The 19224-nt window shown below is 40.0% G+C and overlaps 1 protein-coding gene across 1 annotated transcript in view; it reads left to right on the top strand.

Annotated features, from left to right (window-relative positions):
• The window catches only part of Antxr2 (ANTXR cell adhesion molecule 2), a 135966-nt gene that overhangs the window by 4987 nt on the left and 111755 nt on the right, over positions 1-19224 (top strand). The window contains exons 4-7 of the mRNA XM_021163097.3: positions 14102-14183; positions 14670-14777; positions 14928-14996; positions 15746-15826. Of these exons, the coding sequence (XP_021018756.1) occupies positions 14102-14183; positions 14670-14777; positions 14928-14996; positions 15746-15826 (340 nt within the window). The remainder of the gene's footprint in view (positions 1-14101; positions 14184-14669; positions 14778-14927; positions 14997-15745; positions 15827-19224) is intronic.

Raw genomic sequence — 19224 nt, 5'->3', positions numbered from 1 at the left:
TGGAGATGAAACATAGTCACGGGTGGCCCAGATTGATAATGTTTAGACATGTAGGGAGGAGTGTAAATCTTTTATGTAAGCTCAAGACATGTCCTTTGTCCATGGTTAAATCCACTGCACAAGGGACTGAAATTGGTGGGAGAAGAGGCTGTCACTCAAGAGGCAACTTAATGACACATTCAAGAGTTACCAATCTGAGTCTACTTGGGTTTAAATCCTGCCCCTTTGGGTTACTAGTTGAGTGACGAAGGGTAACTTGCTTAATAACAAGCTTCTTATAACTCATGTAGATCCTCATGTAGATGCTGCTGCTAATGATGACAAGAGCAAACCCCACCTTACTATAAGACAGTTACAAGAACTGAAGTTGATGAATATAAGGAAAGATGTAATATGTTAGGGTTCATGAGATAAGAGCTTTGGACGTGGAGAGATGGCTCAGTCAGTAAAGTGCATCCATGCAAGCTTAAAGACCTGAGTTCAATCTCCAAATACTATGTAAAAAAATGGATATTGCAGTGCACACTTGTAATTTCAGCAGTTGGGAGACAGAGACAGGGACAGGGGGATGCTTTGGGTTTGCTGGACAGACAGCCTAGCCTAATTAGGAAGCTTCTGACCAACAAGAGACCCTGTCTCAAAAAACCAACCAACCAAAAATAAAACAAAACAACAACAAAAAAGAAAACCAGTGAATACCTTCTAAGGCCTGACACCCATCATAGTCCCCTGACCTCCACGTGCAGGCGAACACACAAAATGAGATGAATCCTACTCAGTGTCAGCCTTTCTGTCGATTAGAACACAGATGTCCAATCTGCAGTGTTTTCTTAGAGTTATTGTAGAGATCCAAATAAGACAATGGGCAGTGTAATATTTTATATGTCATAGAGCAACCTCCAATACAAAGGGCTACTTCCTTCTAAGCTACCATGTTACTAGTTCTGTTAATAGAATTGGTATCAAATTAACTGTGATTCTCCATCTTTGGATATAGAATCAGTCCACAATTTTAAATTTAGAGAAATAGTTTTCTTGTTGAGATGGAAGATCAGTGGATAACTGTTTCCAAGACCCCTGTGACTCTTTATATTAAAACCTAGAAACTGGGTTCCTTACTGTATATAAACTTTCCCGAAGGTTTGTGTGTATGCACACACACACACACACACACACACACACACACACACAGATCTAAGCATATGATTTGAAAAGTAAGAGTTAAGCAAAAGAAAAGTACAGAAAGTTTCACAATTTTTGGTTTTCTTACTCACAGTTTTCAGTACCTTGACAAATACAAGAAGTTGTTCTTTCGTGTTTCTTAGGGGTTGCTAAAGAGATGAAGCAAAATGGGAACACAATAAGTATGCACGTCAGGGATGGGTCTTCTGTTATGATTTTGGCATGATGTCTAGTGTTAGGTAAATCCACAAAATCATAATCATGGCAGACAATTTTCAGTTATACATTTTAGATATGCATTGCTTAAATTTTTATCAAATTAAATACTTTAATCTGAAGCATGCCTGCCTTTCTCTTGTTCCCAGGACTTTGTTCTCCATGTACTTGCTAGGTCCCTGATCTACTTACTTACCTGTCTGCTTTATATGTGAGATTTGGATTCCACAAAGATAGTAATCTAATGTGTGTGTGTGTGTGTGTGATAGAGATAGATAGATAGATAGATAGATAGATAGATAGATAGATACATAGATACATAGATAGATAGATAGATACATACATACATACATAGATACATAGATACATAGTTAGATAGGTAGATAGGTAGATAGATAGATAGATACATAGATACATAGATACATAGATACATAGATACATAGATACATAGATACATAGATACATAGATACATAGATACATAGATAGAGTCAGGGCATGATTATACACATAAATAACCAAGATCCGTAGTTGAGCAGTGGTTCTCAACCTATGGGTTGTGATCCCTTTGGCAAACCTCTGTCTCTAAAATTATTTACATTATGATTCATAAAAGTATCAAAATTACAATCATGAAATAGCAATGAAATAATTATGTAGCTGCGGGTCACCACAACATGAGGAACTGTATTAAAGGAATTGTATTAGGAAGCGTGAAAACCTCTGTATTAGAGGGTCAGGGCAGAGGCAATATTCAGTATGTAAATATGTAACCTCTCAGAATATGGAAAAAGAATGAATTTTGATAATGTTACTAGTTACTATTTCACATAAATGTGAATAGTGATTTTGGCGCAATTCTGCTCATAATTATTTAATTCTGTGATAATGATTTAGATAAAAACATTTGCTGAACAATCATTATGTGCCAGATAATTTGTAAAGTGCTTTCCATGCATCACCTCTGTTAACTCTATGTAATTACTTGTACTTTAAGATAGGTCATCTATCCTGTCTAAGGACTCCCAGTAGCAAGTGCCAAGCAGTGTATTAGCCAATGTTTAAGTAGACTATGTCATTCTAACACCTTGGAAGAGAAACAAATGTTTCCAAAACCCCATCCAGGTGCCCCCTCAGTCTTTTTCTGGGTCCTATGGCCTTCTTCCTATCCCATGAACAAGCCAAGCTTATTTCACATTAGGCCTTCCTTCTCTAACCCAGGGCTTCTCTGAGGTCCTGTTCTTCTTTTCCTTTCCTGAGCTGGGGATGTATCTGAGTGGTAGAGTGTTCATCAGTATGATTCTGGTTTGATCCCAGTACCAAAAAATAAACAAACAAAACTCCAAACCAGCTAATGAAACAAAAGCTCATCTCACAGATAACTTCAGTGAAGTCTTGCCTTGCCTCCAAGTGTAAGGTATCCATACCCTTCCCCAGTATCTCCAAAACCGCTGTTCTTATTTTTTTAAATAATGAATGAATGAGTGAATGAGTGAATGAATGAATGAATGAATGAATGAATGAATTTGTATTTCCCTGAGCCTAGAGTATATGAAAGTATGGCATTCTTCATTTTCTTGTTCACTCATATACCCAACCCTAGAACAGAGCCTGGTATATATAGAAGCTCAACAAACCTTTGTTGAATGATGGAATTCTTTTTTTTTTTTTTTTTTTTTTTTAAAGATTTATTTATTTATTATTATTATATGTAAGTACACTGTAGCTGTCCTCAGACACCCCAGAAGAGGGCGCCAGATCTCGTTACGGATGGTTGTGAGCCACCATGTGGTTGCTGGGATTTGAACTCTGGACCTTCAGGAAGAGCAGTCGGGTCCTCTTACCCACTGAGCCATCTCACCAGCCCGAATGATGGAATTCTTCTGATGCCAGAACCCAAGTTAATGCTCAGAGCTACTACAATAGACTCTAGTTAGGCCAACCATATAAATCATGGCAGTGTAATGTAAACACTGTCTTGTATTTGCTATTTACCCCATTCCTATTCTTACATGGCAATTGTAAATACTCCCACTTCCTTTTTATCATCTATATATTTTTCTCAAGTTAAGAAAGACTTGTCTACCCAAACTGGACTTTAGATTTTGAGTATAACATAACTTAGGAAAAAATAGTCCTTATACAAACGTATAGAAACGATAGAAGTCATTTAATTAAGTTTATGTAATATATGTATTTTATTATTTGAATGAGTTTCTTCTAATTATTTAAAAACAGAACTAAATATTTACTTGTGGGGAAGTAGTTCTTGATAAACAGTTGATAACTCATAAATTAGCACATAATTTTTAGAAGAAAAATTGTCAGTATCTATAAAAGTAGCAAGCTTCAAGTAAGAGATTCCAGTTTTTGCACTGTCTCAGCAAAGACAGATAATAGGTTCAACACTGGACACTAAAGATTTTGTGTAATAATGAGAAACTATATTTAAATTCTATGCTCATCGATTGATTATATTTTGTTGTACTATATACATAGGATGAAATACTATGCAGTCATTGTAGTTGATTAAATCAAAACACTGATCTAAAGTAGACATATGATACAGTAAATGAGTAACCATTTTGCAGAATACTTAACATGAATCTAATTTCTTTTGTAAAAAAGATAAAAATTTCTATCTATTGTATTTATTCAAAAACACATGGAGTAGAAGTCTGGTTGATAAACATGAAATATTTAATGATTCTCTTATAGGCAGGAGACTAAATATGATGAGCATCATCCTAATTTCAATCTTCATGTATTTAACAGGGATACATGTGGGGAAATCCTTATAGTGCCTGAGTTCAAATGTCAAAACCTTATAGAGTTCTGCAGCCATGGGTTGCAGGTTTGTAATCAGAATGGAATTGAAGGATTGAAGAAAAAGCATCGAGATCTAGAATACATTCAGTTTGGAGGGCCCATCTTCACCTCTCTAGTGAAGAGATTGGATGCTGGGCCAAGTAAACATAGGAGCGCTGTAGTATCTGGATGACACTGGTGTGTTACTTAATGAGTTGAGCCCAAGTTTGCAGCTCTACAGAAGGAGCTGACTGTCCCAACCATCGAGCAGTGTTCAGGTGGCTGGGCACAGTGTCTGAGAAGCCCTAGTGAAGGAGTTAACACGTGCACCAGGAGGTCTGTGTCCGCTTGCTTTTCTCTCTCTGCTTCCGTCCCCTGTCTGCAATTATGACCTTTAGTTCAGACGCCTATTTTCATAGTTATTCTATTTCTCATTATGTTTTAATGATTAGTTAGGAAGGCATGAAGAGGAATTGGAGTTGAAGGTTAGCTAGCCCAGGTTTATCCTGTGCCTCGTTGCTAACGGAAGACCAAAGATTTCACGTGGTCCTGTTTGTCCACAGAGGCTCAGGTCGGTAGTCAGACTCACCCTGGCCTGACACTACACAGGGACACTTCAGTGTGCTCTTCTGACTCAGGCTGCCTATGTTCCTCTTCTGTATTTTTCAAATGAATCAGAGTCTTTCCTAGTCTCAAGACATCATTTTCTGCATTACCCTGTTCTTCTAAGCCAGCGAACTGGGGTAGAGAAAAATGAACATACTTGGTGTGTTGGGTTTTTAAATTTTAATTAATTAATTAATTTTATAAACAAAAATTATACCAGGAAACTGTTCTGTTTATAAAACTCTGCTTTAGCCACAGACTTGGCCTCTGGATGGGTCTGGTTCTGGTAGCTTCTGTGTTCTGATGATGTAGGTCTTAACAGTTACTTTGCTCCATGGACTTATCTTGGAAAGTAATACGTTCATACATTTTCACTCACGCTTTGGGGACAAACATGAACACATAGAAGTAGTAAAATGTACGGATCACTTCCAGTACAGTGAGTGAGAAAACAAAGCCATAGCAGGAATGAACTTCAAGGCCAGAGTCGTAGAACATACAGGCTAAATCAGAGAAACTTTTCATAAAATTAGACTAACACAAGATGTGGTGAGCAGGTATTTTCAGATCCTAGACTGCTCCTTCAGATTTATTGGTCTAGATTCTATACCACAAATGTAGGCCTCAGAGTGATATTTGATTTAAGCAATAGGCAAGATTTGATGTGATTTACAGTGAGAGTCTACCATGTCCTGAGATGATAGGTCATGAGATACCCACAGGTTCACATGGTTTCTAAACTTTGTGCTTGGGGCCTGGGACTGACTGACCACAATATTCAGCAGACATGAATATGTAATGCTGTTAGCTCTAGTTCTAGGCCCATGACTCAATAAGGCATGGGAGCATCCCTTGTCCTGGTCTTTGAAAGCGTTCACTGAATGAAATTGTGCCCACCCTGACACCACTGCACTTGAGCAAAGCCCAGCTTAGCCATGAGCGGGAGAACCAGGCATTGGCCAAGCTGAGTTCATGGCCAGCACTGGAGTCAGTATCAGTTCCACCTTGCCAACCCGGTGAGCAAGACCATCCTCCCTCCTGGTTGCTGCACTGTCCTCAATGGCCACACGTGATGCGTCAGATCTGCCCGGTCAAGGAAGCAGCAAAGCAAGAAGGGATCACATCTTTACACTAGTTTTTGCATGGTTTGAGGAACAAACTTGCTGTTATTTGTGTGTTGTCCCCCTCTTCTTCCTGTACTGCTCTCCTTTTTCTCAGCTATCATTTTTTCCTCTTCATGTCACCTGTATCCTGCTACTTCCGTCCCAAGCCACCTAACCATCTCTGTATGGTTTCCTGGACTTTGCATTTCAGCCATGTGGTACACTCAGATGAGAGAGGACATGACATGTTTGTCTCTCTGAGTTTGAGTTACCCCACTGGAGAATCTTCTCTAGGTCCATCCATCGGTTTCATTTATACTGGTCCCTCTGACCAATTATGAGTCTCTGCATTAACCTCTACCCACTGACAAAAGAATCTCTGACCAAAGTTGATATCAGTTCTATAGACATAAGCATGAATATTTTAGAATTCACTTTGACATCATGATCATGTGGAAAATTGTTGTTTCTCCTAGTACCCATGCTCTGTCCCCTCATAAGCTTTTGACAAGGTTTATAGATAGCATCAGACATAAAATCCTACAAAGCAGGCTTCATAGCCCATCGGATAGTAGTTTATTAATCCCTAACTATATACCACTATTGGACCCGTGGACATGTTTTGCTGGGTAGGCTGGTATTGTAGCATGTAGGATCAGGTACTGGGTAAGACCGTTGATGTTTTTCTCCCCTTGCAGCCTGCACAGTGTTCCCTGACATGATGTAAACTGGTGAGTTCTCTGTCTCCTACATCCAAAGTGAATGGTCTTCAGCAATAGGGTTTTTGTTTTTGTTTTTCAAGACAGGGTTTCCCTGTATAGCCCTGGCTGTCCTGGAACTCACTTTGTAGACCAGGCTAGCCTTGAACTCAGAAATCCACCTGCCTCTGCCCCCGAGTGCTGGGATTAAAGGTGTGTGCCACCACGCCCGGCTTCAGCAATAGGATTTTATCACCTGGTTATGCTAAGCAATCAAGGGCAATGACAGTAACTTGCATTGCCTTGGTGCCTCTGGGACCTGAGTCACCAGGAACTCCTGTGTCTATGCAAGAGCTGCCAATCAAGGGTAAAGTCTCATGCTTGGCCTTGGTGTCATGTTTGTTACTTAGTTCAGGGATCAAAGAAGGGAGAACTGAGGGTTGACCAGCAGATGGCCTTGTTCTGTCCCTGATGGAAAACATAGGACAAAGGAATATTAACTCTGAACACACATGTCGCCAGTACATTGCATGTGCAAACCCATTTGAGTTTTGCATAGCTCCGGGGTATTCATATCACTATTCCAGTAAGTCCTATATGAGGTAGCCATGGCTACAAGTGTGAGATGATATCAGGTTTACAAGCTTTGAGGCCACACAGTCCAGCTTTAGGGATTGTCAGTTCCCCCATTATGTCACCAGGAGTCCAGCCCGTGTCACCATATGCGGGTTTCCTAGAAGAGCATCCCAGGAGTCTAAAGGGAAAATGGGAATTCTGCTTTGGGCCGTACTCCTTCTGAATCTCTCTGGTTATACACCGGGTCTAAGCCCTTGCAATGTTCTGAAAGCTCAAAGCCCTTGCAATGTTCTAAAAGCTCAGTGCTGCTGAATGATGTCATACACAAAAATCCAGACAGACATTACTATTTATATTTCACTGGCATAGAAACTGGATTCAGGAAAGCTACATAACCGCTTACAGGTATACAGTGTGTTGCTCATAGAACCAGGGTTTCACTTCACCTCTGTTTTACTCCAACCGCTAGGTCATCCTACTTCATTAGATAGCTTTCCATAGCAAATTGCCCTCAGTATGTGTGGAGGGATGGCTTTGAGTACCACTGTCACATACCCAAACCCGCACATGCTCAAATACTTTGAATAAGGCAGTAGTATTTGTATGTAACCCGCACGTATCCTCATCAATGCCTTCAGCCATCTACAGATTACTTATCGTATCGAACATACATAGGTCTATTGAAATAACTGGTATGCTAGCCAACAGTTGTTTCAGGATTAGTGACAAGAACAAAAGTCAGCAAAAGGCCCAGTGAAGATGGGTTTTTATAAGTGTGCAAGGTTGTAGACATCATGACCTAACGCACCTGGAGGTTAAGGCGGGAGGGTCGTGAGTTTGAGGCCAGGTTGGGATATGAACCGTGTCTCAAAACCTGAGTTTAAAGAAATGACTCAGTCTGCAGTCGGTTGCTTTTGCTGTTGTGGTACCCCGTGAGTTTGGGGCTCAGTCATAGTTCTTCTTCGTTACCTTTCCCTTGTCAAAGCTTTGATATAACTGTTCTCATTTTTCTCTTACTTCCTCTTTTGTCTGCACTTCCTCCTGGGTCTCTACTTCCTCTCCTGATCTTTGCATGTGTGAGCGCTGCTTGCAGTCAAGAAGAGAGTGACTAGGTGAGCAGAGTCATTCTAACAGAGAACAAGAGCTAGGAGCAGGAGCTGGGACTCAGTGACCTTAGTTCCCTCAAGGACTTACCATTCACCATCCATTCCCATAAAGGGTCTGTCAAGAAAATGTTTTACAGATGAGGAAACAAGGTTGGCTTTGAAAATTAATTTATGTTCTTTCTATCAGTCTATGCCCATCTTGATCAATGCAATCCAGAAAGTCTAGCTATGGTTTAAGAGACTATCCTGTTTGGTCCAGACCCCTCCAGTAAACCTGAATGGTAAACTTGGTAAGCAATGGAGAGCTCCAAAATCATGGTCAGTGTTAAAGTTAGGTAAGCTAGAAGTTCTTAGTATAATGCACTCTCCCTTCCCTTCCCTTCCCTTCCCTTCCCTTCCCTTCCCTTCCCTTCCCTTCCCTTCCCTTCCCTTCCCTTCCCTTCCCTTCCCTTCCCTTCCCTTCCCTTCCCTTCCCTTCCCTTCCCTTCCCTTCCCTTCCCTTCCCTTCCCTTCCCTTCCCTTCCCTTCCCTTCCCTTCCCTTCCCTTCCCTTCCCTTCCCTTCCCTTCCCTTCCCTTCCCCCTTCCCTTCCCCCTTCCCTCCTCTTCCCTTTCCCCTTCCCTCCCCTCCCCTCCCCTCCCCTTCTCTTCCCTTCCTTTCTCTTTACCTCCCCTTCCCTTTACCTCCCTTCCCCTCCCCCTTTCCTTACTCCTCAGCAGAGACATCTGAGTGACCCTGCTAGACCTCAATGTTCCCTATAAGAATCAGTGTGTAGGTTCTCTGTCTCCCCATCCCCCTCTCTTCCTCTTCTCTTTGTCTCTTCCCTCCATCTTTCTCTAGTTGATTATGGGGGTTTGTTCGGTGGTTCTTAATTAAAAATGAACAAGCGACAAACAGATATTTAATAAACACTTGTATTTGTTTTAGTCCTGTCCTCTTCTAAAACATACTTGAGTCTTTGTGGGGCATAATAACATTAATAAACCATGTAAAACTAGGTAAGATCCTGGAAAACAAGATTAAATAAATAGGTAGCTATAAGAAGCTAACAGAATTTTGTGACCAATTAGGACATTTACTGCAGGCTTTTAGGCAGTCCAGGCAAGATACAAGTTGACATAAGAGCTCCTAGAAGCCCTTTCTCTTTTAATGAGAGACAGAACAGGAGCGGATCTGGATGGGAGAGGAGGTAGGGAGGAACTGGGAGGAGTAGAGGGAGGGGAAAAATCAAGATAGATTGTATGAGAAGAGAATCTGCTTCTGTAATTGAGAAGAAAGAGGAATAGACGTTTGGAATTGAAAGAGGGTTGACACAGCTGTAAAAAGTAGAAAGGAGGAAGTGTAAGTAAGTACTCAAAGGTGACAGCAGCTGTGGGGCCTCATGGGCTTTCGGATGATAGCAGTATCCCGGGCAACGGCTTCAAACAAATACTGATGTGGTTTCAGTATTACCCTTCCTAGTAGCTGACATAGCATTACATCGAAGTAAGCCCGATGAAGTGGGGCTTTCAGGATGACTTGAGCATCTCTTTGCAGCCCCACCGTTTCCTACCCGATTTCTTGCCACTTGTCCCAGTCTCCTTTACAGTCCTCTGTCCCAGCATCTTGAGCGTGAGACTTCTGTCCTTCCTCTACAGCATCCTTTCCCTTCTCGCTTGCTGAAGACTGAGAGACTTAGAACACTTACAGGTTCGAAGCCCCTTGTTTTTGGCCCTGCCTTGGCCTGGGTTCCAGTTTCCCTAAAGAGACTGACAGCCTGGATACTTACTGTTGTAGGTGGCCCACACCTGCCCCATGTGTGCCCACGTCACTGGCTCTGGGCAAGGAGCACTTTATTTTTGTCTTGTAACACAAACATGATGGACTGCCACCGTGCAGTTTGGAGGGGCATGCAGGTGGTAGGCACTCTAAAGATGGAGACCCTTGATACGTTCTCTGCTACCCGATTGAACTAGCAGTGCCTTGAAAAGACTGAATCCCACAATCGTTTCCCTATACTCAGCCTTGCTCATGCTTCAGACTCTTACATGCAGTGGTGAGTGGGCCTGAGCCAATGAGAGGGCTATTTTTACCACACAGATTCTGTTTGTGTAAGCTTGCACATCAGTTGTCTCTCTCTCTTTTGACAGAAAACATTAATGCTTGAGGACACAGTGTCACTCATTTCGGGGAAATACCAAATATTTGATATTTATCTCTACTCAGACAAAATCAGTCTCAAGTTGTTTCCATAGATCTCAAATATAAATATTTACACAAAACAAACGTATACATTATAGTATTTACTGCGTCGTCTGCAGAAATATGATTATTTCTTATGGAGGATTGAAATTTTATCAGGCATTTATTTTGCAAGAGGCATTATAGTGAGTAGCAGGCTCAGAACACATGACTACGTCAGCAGTGGAAGACAGAGGCAGCTATACCAAACCTCTGGTCTCACTGAGATGTGAACAGTTAAATTAATTAGTTAGGTAAAATGATATAAGAGACTATGTTTCAGCATAGTAAAATTTTAATATAGATAAGGATAGAAGTTAGAGTATAGTAAAATCAGCTAAAGGCTATGAGTAAGTGTTTTTTTAAACCAAGCATTAATGCTGTTAAAATATAATCAATTAGTTATTTTTAAAATGTGTGAAACACTGGTACATGGCTTATTGAAACATTTAAATATATTTCCTATTAATTTTATGTGTTATAACCATGTGTTACAAACAAGTGCATACACATAATGTACACATGAAATTCTTTGTAAGACTCCTCAATAGTCTCTGATATTAGGATGATATTATTTTTATAATCCACCTCTTTTATCTGTCATCTCCAGTAATATGGACACTAGTCACTGTTTCTTTAAAGGATATTAATTCTATTTATAGTTCCAGATTTACATTTAAAGCATCTTTTTTCTTCTATTAAGAACTAAGAGTTATTATTTTTTAAATCTTTTCTGAACCTTTAAAATTAACATCTCAAGCCAGGTGATAGTGGGGAGGCACATACCTTTAATCATAGCACTTGGGAGGCAGAGGAAGTAGATCTCTGAGTTCAAGGGCAGCCTAGTCTACAGAGTGAGTTTCAGGACAGCCAGTGCTACATAGGAAACCTTGTCTCAAAGAATAAAAGCAAAGCAAAACAAAACAAAAGGATTTCTGCAAAATTAACACATAGGTGTGGTTGACACATGCTTGTGATTCCAGTACTCAGGAATTTGAGACAGAGGGTACTGAGTTCAAGACCAACCTAGTGGGCATAACAAATAACCTATCAAATGCAAAAACAACAAAATAAAATAAAAAAAATCAAAAAATTGAATGTATTTTGGACTATTTCTATAACAATATTTTATCTCTTAGGATTATTAGTAGTTTTTAAAAAAGAGATTTTGATACGAACACTTAAAACCCTAAAGTGTGGGTCTTCCTTTAATCATTCAGATGAAATAGCTTTTATTAACTTTATAGACACACTCCAGTTAGATATTTTCCATTGGTGCAATAAATCAGTTATATGAAAAAAATACTCTTCACCAGAGATGGTGATCTGTATCTAGGAGAGGCTAAGGCTAAGGTGACTTTCCTGACGATGGCCCGACATTTTTGCATAGTCTATGATGGGTGAGCTCTGAGAGGCAAGGTCCCAAGAGACTTTATCTCAGGATTGCTTCTTGCAGCTGATATACCTTTCCTGTCACTATTGCATAGCCTAAGGATTCCTCGGCATTAGCCCACCCTATTGAGCAAATTTTCTGCAGATCAACATAAAGGCGAACTTTCATGAATTAATACTGTTTAGATGATTTAATGATTTTATAACTTTTCTGATTTGATTCAAATAATTTTAGGAAGAAAGTTTTAAGAGATGGTTTTAGTTGCTTTGCCAGAAAGATGTAATAAACTTAGAATCAAGAATAGAATGTGCCCATTCCTCATAAAATATTAAAGGCTGCATAATAAGGAATACAATGAGCTTTCCCAATTACACTGAAAAGAGAAATAGGCTTGGGACAAATTTGTGATCAAGGAAAAACATTCATTCTAGGTCAGATCCAAGGATGAAGCCACAGATGTGCTCTATGTTAAAGCAAGGCCATGTGAAGCCATTGCTCTGAACTTATAATGAGCTTACAGAGTGGAACACTGCTTTGATCTTACTGTCCACATCCTTCTGTAACTCCCCTTTGGTGTAACATTCTATCCATGATGTATTGTCTAAGAACTTTGTCTACAAAAAGGCCAGAGAAAAGAAATAAAGTGTGGCTTTGGGGCCTCTGCTCCATCCATCCACCACTCCACTAAATGTATATGTATGGTATTTGGAGCTCAGCCCCATCTACCAAGTGTATATGTCTGTTTATCTATATATGCATGTATAGGTATATGTCTATGAATGTAAGCATGCATAAATACTGTGGAGTTGATTGAGACAGATGGTCAGACCCAACCAGAATGTTTGTGTGTATGAGTGTGTATGAGTCTGTGTATATTTTTAAATTATTTTCCTTTCTTTACTTTCTGGTTCATGAAGAGTTAAGGAGTCCAAGCTGCTTGCCTGGCCAGTGGGAGGCTCCTGATCAAAAGAGAAAAGAACTCTAACAATTAACCCTTTACTTAATTCCCTGCTGCTACCAAATGTATAACTGTCTGTCTGTCTGTCTATATGTATGTACACTGAAAGGAGAGTTCAGAGTTTCTTGCTGGGCATTCTTGCCAGCCCCAGATAATTAAGTTTTGTTCCGTCAGTTGTATTGACCCATCACTGTCACTGAGCCCAGTCTGCTATTGGCCTGACCCCAATCTCCACAGCTGTTCCCCACCAGCTGCCTTCCAGAGAGAGCTGGTGCTGGTAGGTTCCCAGCAGTGATCCATTCCTTTGATCCTAGCACTCCAGAGGTAGAAGCACATGGGTCTCTTCAAGTTTGCTAGCCTGGTCTACACAATGAATTCTAGATCAGTCGGGACTCCATAGTAAGACTGTGTCTAAGAAGATGAAGAACATGAGGAGGAAGAGGAGATGAGGGAGGAAGAGAAGGAAAAAGATGTTTATTTAGTTTTCTCATTCACATTATCTCTAACAAGAGTGCATTGTCCTCTTGTCCATCTATCCATTTATCTGTTTACTACCCATTCATCTATCCATTGATTTATTCACGCATTCATTCATTCATTCCATCCATTTATGTCTTTACTGCCCACCCACCTATCCATTGATTTATTCACCCATTCATTCATTCACTCATTCATTCATTAGTTAAATCCATATTAAATTTCTACTATATTCAAAAGAAGAATATTCAGGAGCCTGAGTGTGTGAACAGGTCCTCTAACAGTGAAGTCCTGAGATGTAAGACCTAGCAAGACTGAGACTGAAGTAGAGCATTTTACTTTCTATGAGAAAGGGTGAATATTAGTCTGTAAGAGTTTGTAAGCATCTATAAGGCAGGGAGGCAATGTTCCCTTTTGGGAAGGTGGGGTGAGTGTGGTCAATAGGGAGTCTGAGATACCTCATTTTTGTACTTCTTTGTATGAGAGGAAGCATACTGGACTCCTTGTTACTTAATGAAGCAGGTGTCACCAAAGGCTCCTGGGTCACCAGCGTATGATGCACTTTGATTCCATGACCTACTATTGTCTTTATGATTGCATGGTTAAAATTCATAAATTACCACATGCCTGTTACCATGATAGGAAGGATGAGGAGCATCTGAACTCAGAGGCCACATCCTTTCCCTTGTTTCTTACTGGTGGAGACCTAAGTTGTTCAGAAAGTGTTTGTTATAGCCTTTGCTCGATCTCCCCCTTTTCAGATACAAAATTGGCAAAGGACTGGAGGATTTAAAGGCCGTTCACCCAGTCGGAGAAACATACATCCATGAAGGACTAAAGCTTGTAAGTTATCGGACATTTCGAACTAGGGGAGATGTGCTTTCTTATTCTATAAGGAGAAATCCGTTTCCATATGTATGTCTATTTTTCCAATGGTCTAGTCTATCCTAGACATGAGGATGATAGAGAACACCATTTTCTGAGTGTTGATAGGAAGTTTGTTTACATCTTGTCTCCTAACAAGCCTGTTTCCCTCTGGGGTTAGTTTCAGATCAATCAATCATAGGTATAAAAGGCTATATCACAGGAACCCAGGTGTAGTGACTCTTCTATATGAATACACACATATTTCCAATAAAAAGGCTAACAGAAATACCTGTTTTTGTAAATTAATTCATATAAACATATAATTCTGTATGATATAATTCTATTATTCTGTAGCCCTTAATATCTTTATTTTGTCAGGCCTACACAGTCAGCTCCACAGACAGTGCTGGTTAAAAGTGAAAATGAAATTGTCAGCTGTATAATTATTCTTCATTTTTTCAGGCAAACGAACAAATTCAAAATGCAGGAGGCTTAAAAACCTCCAGTATCATAATTGCTTTGACGGACGGTAAGCTGGACGGCCTGGTACCATCTTATGCAGAGAACGAGGTGAGTGCTAAGGTGAAGCTGTCTACACACCCAATGTTGCACTGCTGCGTCTGCACATGTCGCTTATTTAAATCTCTCTCTCTCTCCTCCATCCCTTGTGCCCTCCCTCCTCCCCTCTTCCATCTCTCTTCTATTTTTGTTTCCTTATAGGCAAAGAAGTCCAGGTCACTTGGCGCTAGTGTTTACTGCGTTGGGGTCCTTGATTTTGAACAAGCTCAGGTGAGTTATGACACATTAACTGTAACTCACTCACTTGCCTTAAAGGTATATAAATGAGCTCTTTTGCTGTGGCTAATGGAGATTGTGTTCTGAGCTCTCCTAAAACGGAAAATTAAACTCAAAATAAATTCCTTGGATATTTATTTGGTGAGGATCTTAAGAGAAGATAAATGCTTAGATTAATGTTATGTGAATATTCCTTTACCTTAATCAGTGAGACAATGGTGATAGTTTAGAATTCTTATTTTGATTTGAAAATTTTCTTGTGTGGGAATGTGAAGAATCCATTTAGAAATCTTTAAGATTTTTCATCTACACCTTTTTTTTTCATAAAGTTTTCTTACAAATCATTTTTCCTTTACATTTTTTTGTGTGGGTAAATGGCTAAGATTCTAGACTCTCCTATTAGACAGCAATTAGACATCCATGCTCCTTTGGCTTTGTATCCAGTGACTTTAGTTCATTTCACGGTAGTATCTCTGGAGGGAAATTGGTCTTTTCACCATCAGTTCTAGGACTTGAGTTTTAATTGTAATGTACAGTTATATAACACCATCTTGTGTGTGTATGTTTTTGTGTGTGTGTGTGTGTGTGTGTGATATAATCATTAACACAAATAATATATCACAGGATGAATGAGTTATAGGCGGTAAGTTTTCAGATGAATGTCACTGAAACAATTTCCCATGTGAGTTTAAATTATAAAGAGTGATGTGTCTAAACCTCCTCTTTCGTCATCTTTTCTAAAGCTGGAGAGAATTGCTGATTCCAAGGACCAGGTTTTCCCTGTCAAAGGTGGCTTTCAAGCTCTCAAAGGCATCATCAACTCTGTAAGTGTGTGTAAGTGTGTAAGTGAGCCTCCGGATCCCAGGAGCCTGTTAACTTTACAACACGTGTTTTCAATTAAACGAGCAATTTTTGCAAGTGGAGCAGGTGGACAGTATTTAGCCAAAGGAGTGTGAGCTTTGTCTGTTGCTGCCAACAGGATGTGAGATCTGGGTTTCTTTGTTGGTGAGGTTTGCCACAGTCTCCTGCATGTACTTTGTGATCCTGGGCTGGGATTTCTAGTTGAAGATTTTCGGGAAATGGCCTCCGACATCTTTGCCCTGCCAGCACGGAGTTAACCATCTTCTACCTTTAGAGTTTCTCCAGGCTTTATGGGAGAAATCTGAAATAAAAAAAATTGATTGGAATGCACGGTGAGGGCCTCCTCCCAGCCCATCACTGATTAGTCAGGGAACTCGATCTGGTGGCTCAGGCTCTGACTATCGTAGTTCCTCCCGTTTACATGATTAATCGTTTCCCCAGGGCACATAACATCTCTCTTTGGGATTCAGCAGCATCCTTCCTGGTGACTGTTAGACTCTGGGCTCTCCTGAGCGGGGGTCTGGCGGGGAAGGCGAGGAATGAAATTTGGAGTCGGGCTCTGGCTCTTGCTGTCGAGGTTTATGTTTGCTTTTACTGCCTTTTGCTAGAAGCACTAGGAACAGTTGCTATTAAGTATTTATGATATTTGGTAAACATCACCCTAAACTGCAAGTGAATATATATTCCCTAAGCAAAATCTTTTCCTTTAATCTTTAGGCACTTATAAAGGGGAGGGAGGGTATCTCACCTCCAACATTTGGCTCGGGCATTTTAAATTTCCCCTTGAAGATCATTCGACTCAGATAGACAGGGTGAGTTTTATTGGCTTTGGTTTTCGTACTATGAAGGCTTTACAAGAACTAATGGAGGTTTTAGAGAAGACATAATTTGGTTTAGTCACATCCAGTGGACATCCAAAATGTAAATGCAGAATGGAACGGAGATTAAATCATTACAGGATTTTTAGTAGATTATTAGTTTTGATTTTTAGGGAAAAATTGCAGTGTGGAAAAAAATAGTTAAGTTTTATCGCTAAGTTCGGGATAAATAACAATATGATGTAAAATTTTAAAATCCAAGGAGGGGAATGAATAATTGACTCCCAGTAAACAGGTCAGTGGTGTGTATTTTTAATAGATTTTTATTGTGCTTTGGGGTACACATGTAAAGGTCTCTCTGGATTGGTGTCTTTGATTTTTGTTTTTGTTGTTCTGTGCACATGAAGATTGATTCAGAATCTTCTGGATGACAGCCCAGCTTTGCAAAACTATTGTTGTGGGATTGAAATATAGTTATTTTTCCCTCCAGGGAAACTTTAGAATGTGATTTAAGTACAGTGTAGCTCTTGGTGGATCTTAGCTTGAATAAGTTATGTTGAAAAGAATCAGCAGGGAATTAGAAGGAGTCATGTATTTTAGGCACATTTTTGATAGCAAAATCATTCCTGTTACATCTGGAGGATGCTGATGGGTACCGTACCAGGACAGCACAGGTTAGCTCCAGCTGTTTTGTTATCCCAAGGGAACAGGCCTCTGAGGAACCCTTGTGGGATCTGAAGGTAGAAGCTGGAGAGTTTACGAGCAGTCTGGACTCACTATTGCCTGATGTGTTTATCCATGTTATGACAGTGGCGGTTGTGGCTCTCTTTGTAGAAATACAATGCAGCACAAATACTTCCTCCCCCCACCTTTTTTTTTTTTTTAAGGACAGAAGCTGCTCAGTCCCTAAGAATATATAAGACCCTATTTTCCTTTAAACTTGAATTGTATTTTATAACTACACATTATTGTCTTATTTGAAATACATGTTTGCTACTTAAAATAAATATAGCATAGCTTCTACAGACTGAGGACCAATAGAAGACATTCTTCTATTCGTTATGCTTTCCGAAGCCAATGGCTGACATTGTACTATAAATCTCAGCAAACAAATAAAACACTTAAATCTCTCAGATGAATGAGAGGAAGGGAGTTGTCATCACCTCAGGGATAGAGAAGAAACTAAGATTACAATTGGTGTCAGATGCTTCTATGGATGGAGTAGTGTAAATTGACATGAAAATGGACTTGTTTAGGTAGGGTGTCATAGGATCTTTTCATGGTGGGATTTGAATTGGGCTCTGAAAATGGAGTAGCTGTAACTATAAATAAAGCACACATGACCAGAGTGGCCTGAGCTTAGTGATTGAGAGAATACATGTCTCCACAAAGCATGGATTAAGAGTACGAATATTTCTACGTAGCTGGATGGGTATCATCTCACAAGTGAAGTGGAAGGTTAATTTAGAACATGGGAGCTGTCAGATGGTCATTTCAAGTAGAACAACAAACAGTAATGGGTAGGGTGACGTCTACAATGGAGTCATGTGCTCACATTCGCTCACAGTGATCATTGTGAGCGATGGTAAGAGTGGAGACAGTCTGATGTTGCAGCAGGAGGAGGAGGTATAACTTCCACCCTGCTGCTATGAAGCCACGTAGTCAATTGTTTACCCTGAATAATCCCAAGTTTTAAACTTGGCCTGTGGGGTGGAATGATGAGTTGTATTTTATTAGATGTTTAAGTGTTTTGGAAGGCAGAGAGGCTGGAATTGAAGACATTTATTGGGAAGCTAGGTATGCAATGATCTACAACCATCTAAGATGGAGCAACTGATCTGTCTGTGGGGCAACCTATAGGGAAAGGTGTTCATCAATGTGTATGTCAAAGTCTTAGGGATAACAGGACATGATTGCATAAAGATTGAATTCAGTAACATAACATCATAACAAGGATTTCTAGATTTCTAGATGGTGTGATCGTCAATGTCAGATGTTCTAAATCTTCAGGTCATGGCATCAGGACTCAGTTCCATACCAGGTAGTGAGGGCTGAGTTTTCTATTTTAAAGTTATATAGAATTTCAGGAGCCCACATTCACAAAAGGGCCACAATTTCTTTTGAGGAAGCTTCATTGCTACTTAGAGGCAGGTATCATAAGGAATAGGGAATCTCAGAGTCCCTAAGGCTGTTTTGTTTTGTTTTGTTTTTAATAGCTTGTTCAGAATAAAGCCAAATCAAGGAACTAATTAGGGAAGTGCTTAACAGATTGCCTTCCCTGATCAGAATCAAGTCAAGAATAGAGTGACTTCAGTTACATAATTCTTATGCTGCATGGACTCCCAGGAATAGGGGCTCTTCAAGTGCTGTCTTCACGACATCTGTGCTAGTTCAATGGTAAGTTTGGATAGTGTAAAATTTAGCAAAACATGAGAGGTCACTGGATCACAGGACTAGAGAAACAGAAAGAGTCAAATGTAATATCCTATCAGCATTTGACTCTAACGATGGATCACTAGCTGAAGACAAAGCAAAAACTTCTT

Source organism: Mus caroli, unplaced genomic scaffold (genome assembly GCF_978045245.1).
Source record: "Mus caroli unplaced genomic scaffold, Mus_caroli_1 scaffold_4, whole genome shotgun sequence".
NCBI classification, from domain to species: domain Eukaryota; kingdom Metazoa; phylum Chordata; class Mammalia; order Rodentia; family Muridae; genus Mus; species Mus caroli.
The sequence above is the reverse complement of the archived record's forward strand: the minus strand, read 5'-3'. Positions and strand labels throughout refer to the sequence as shown.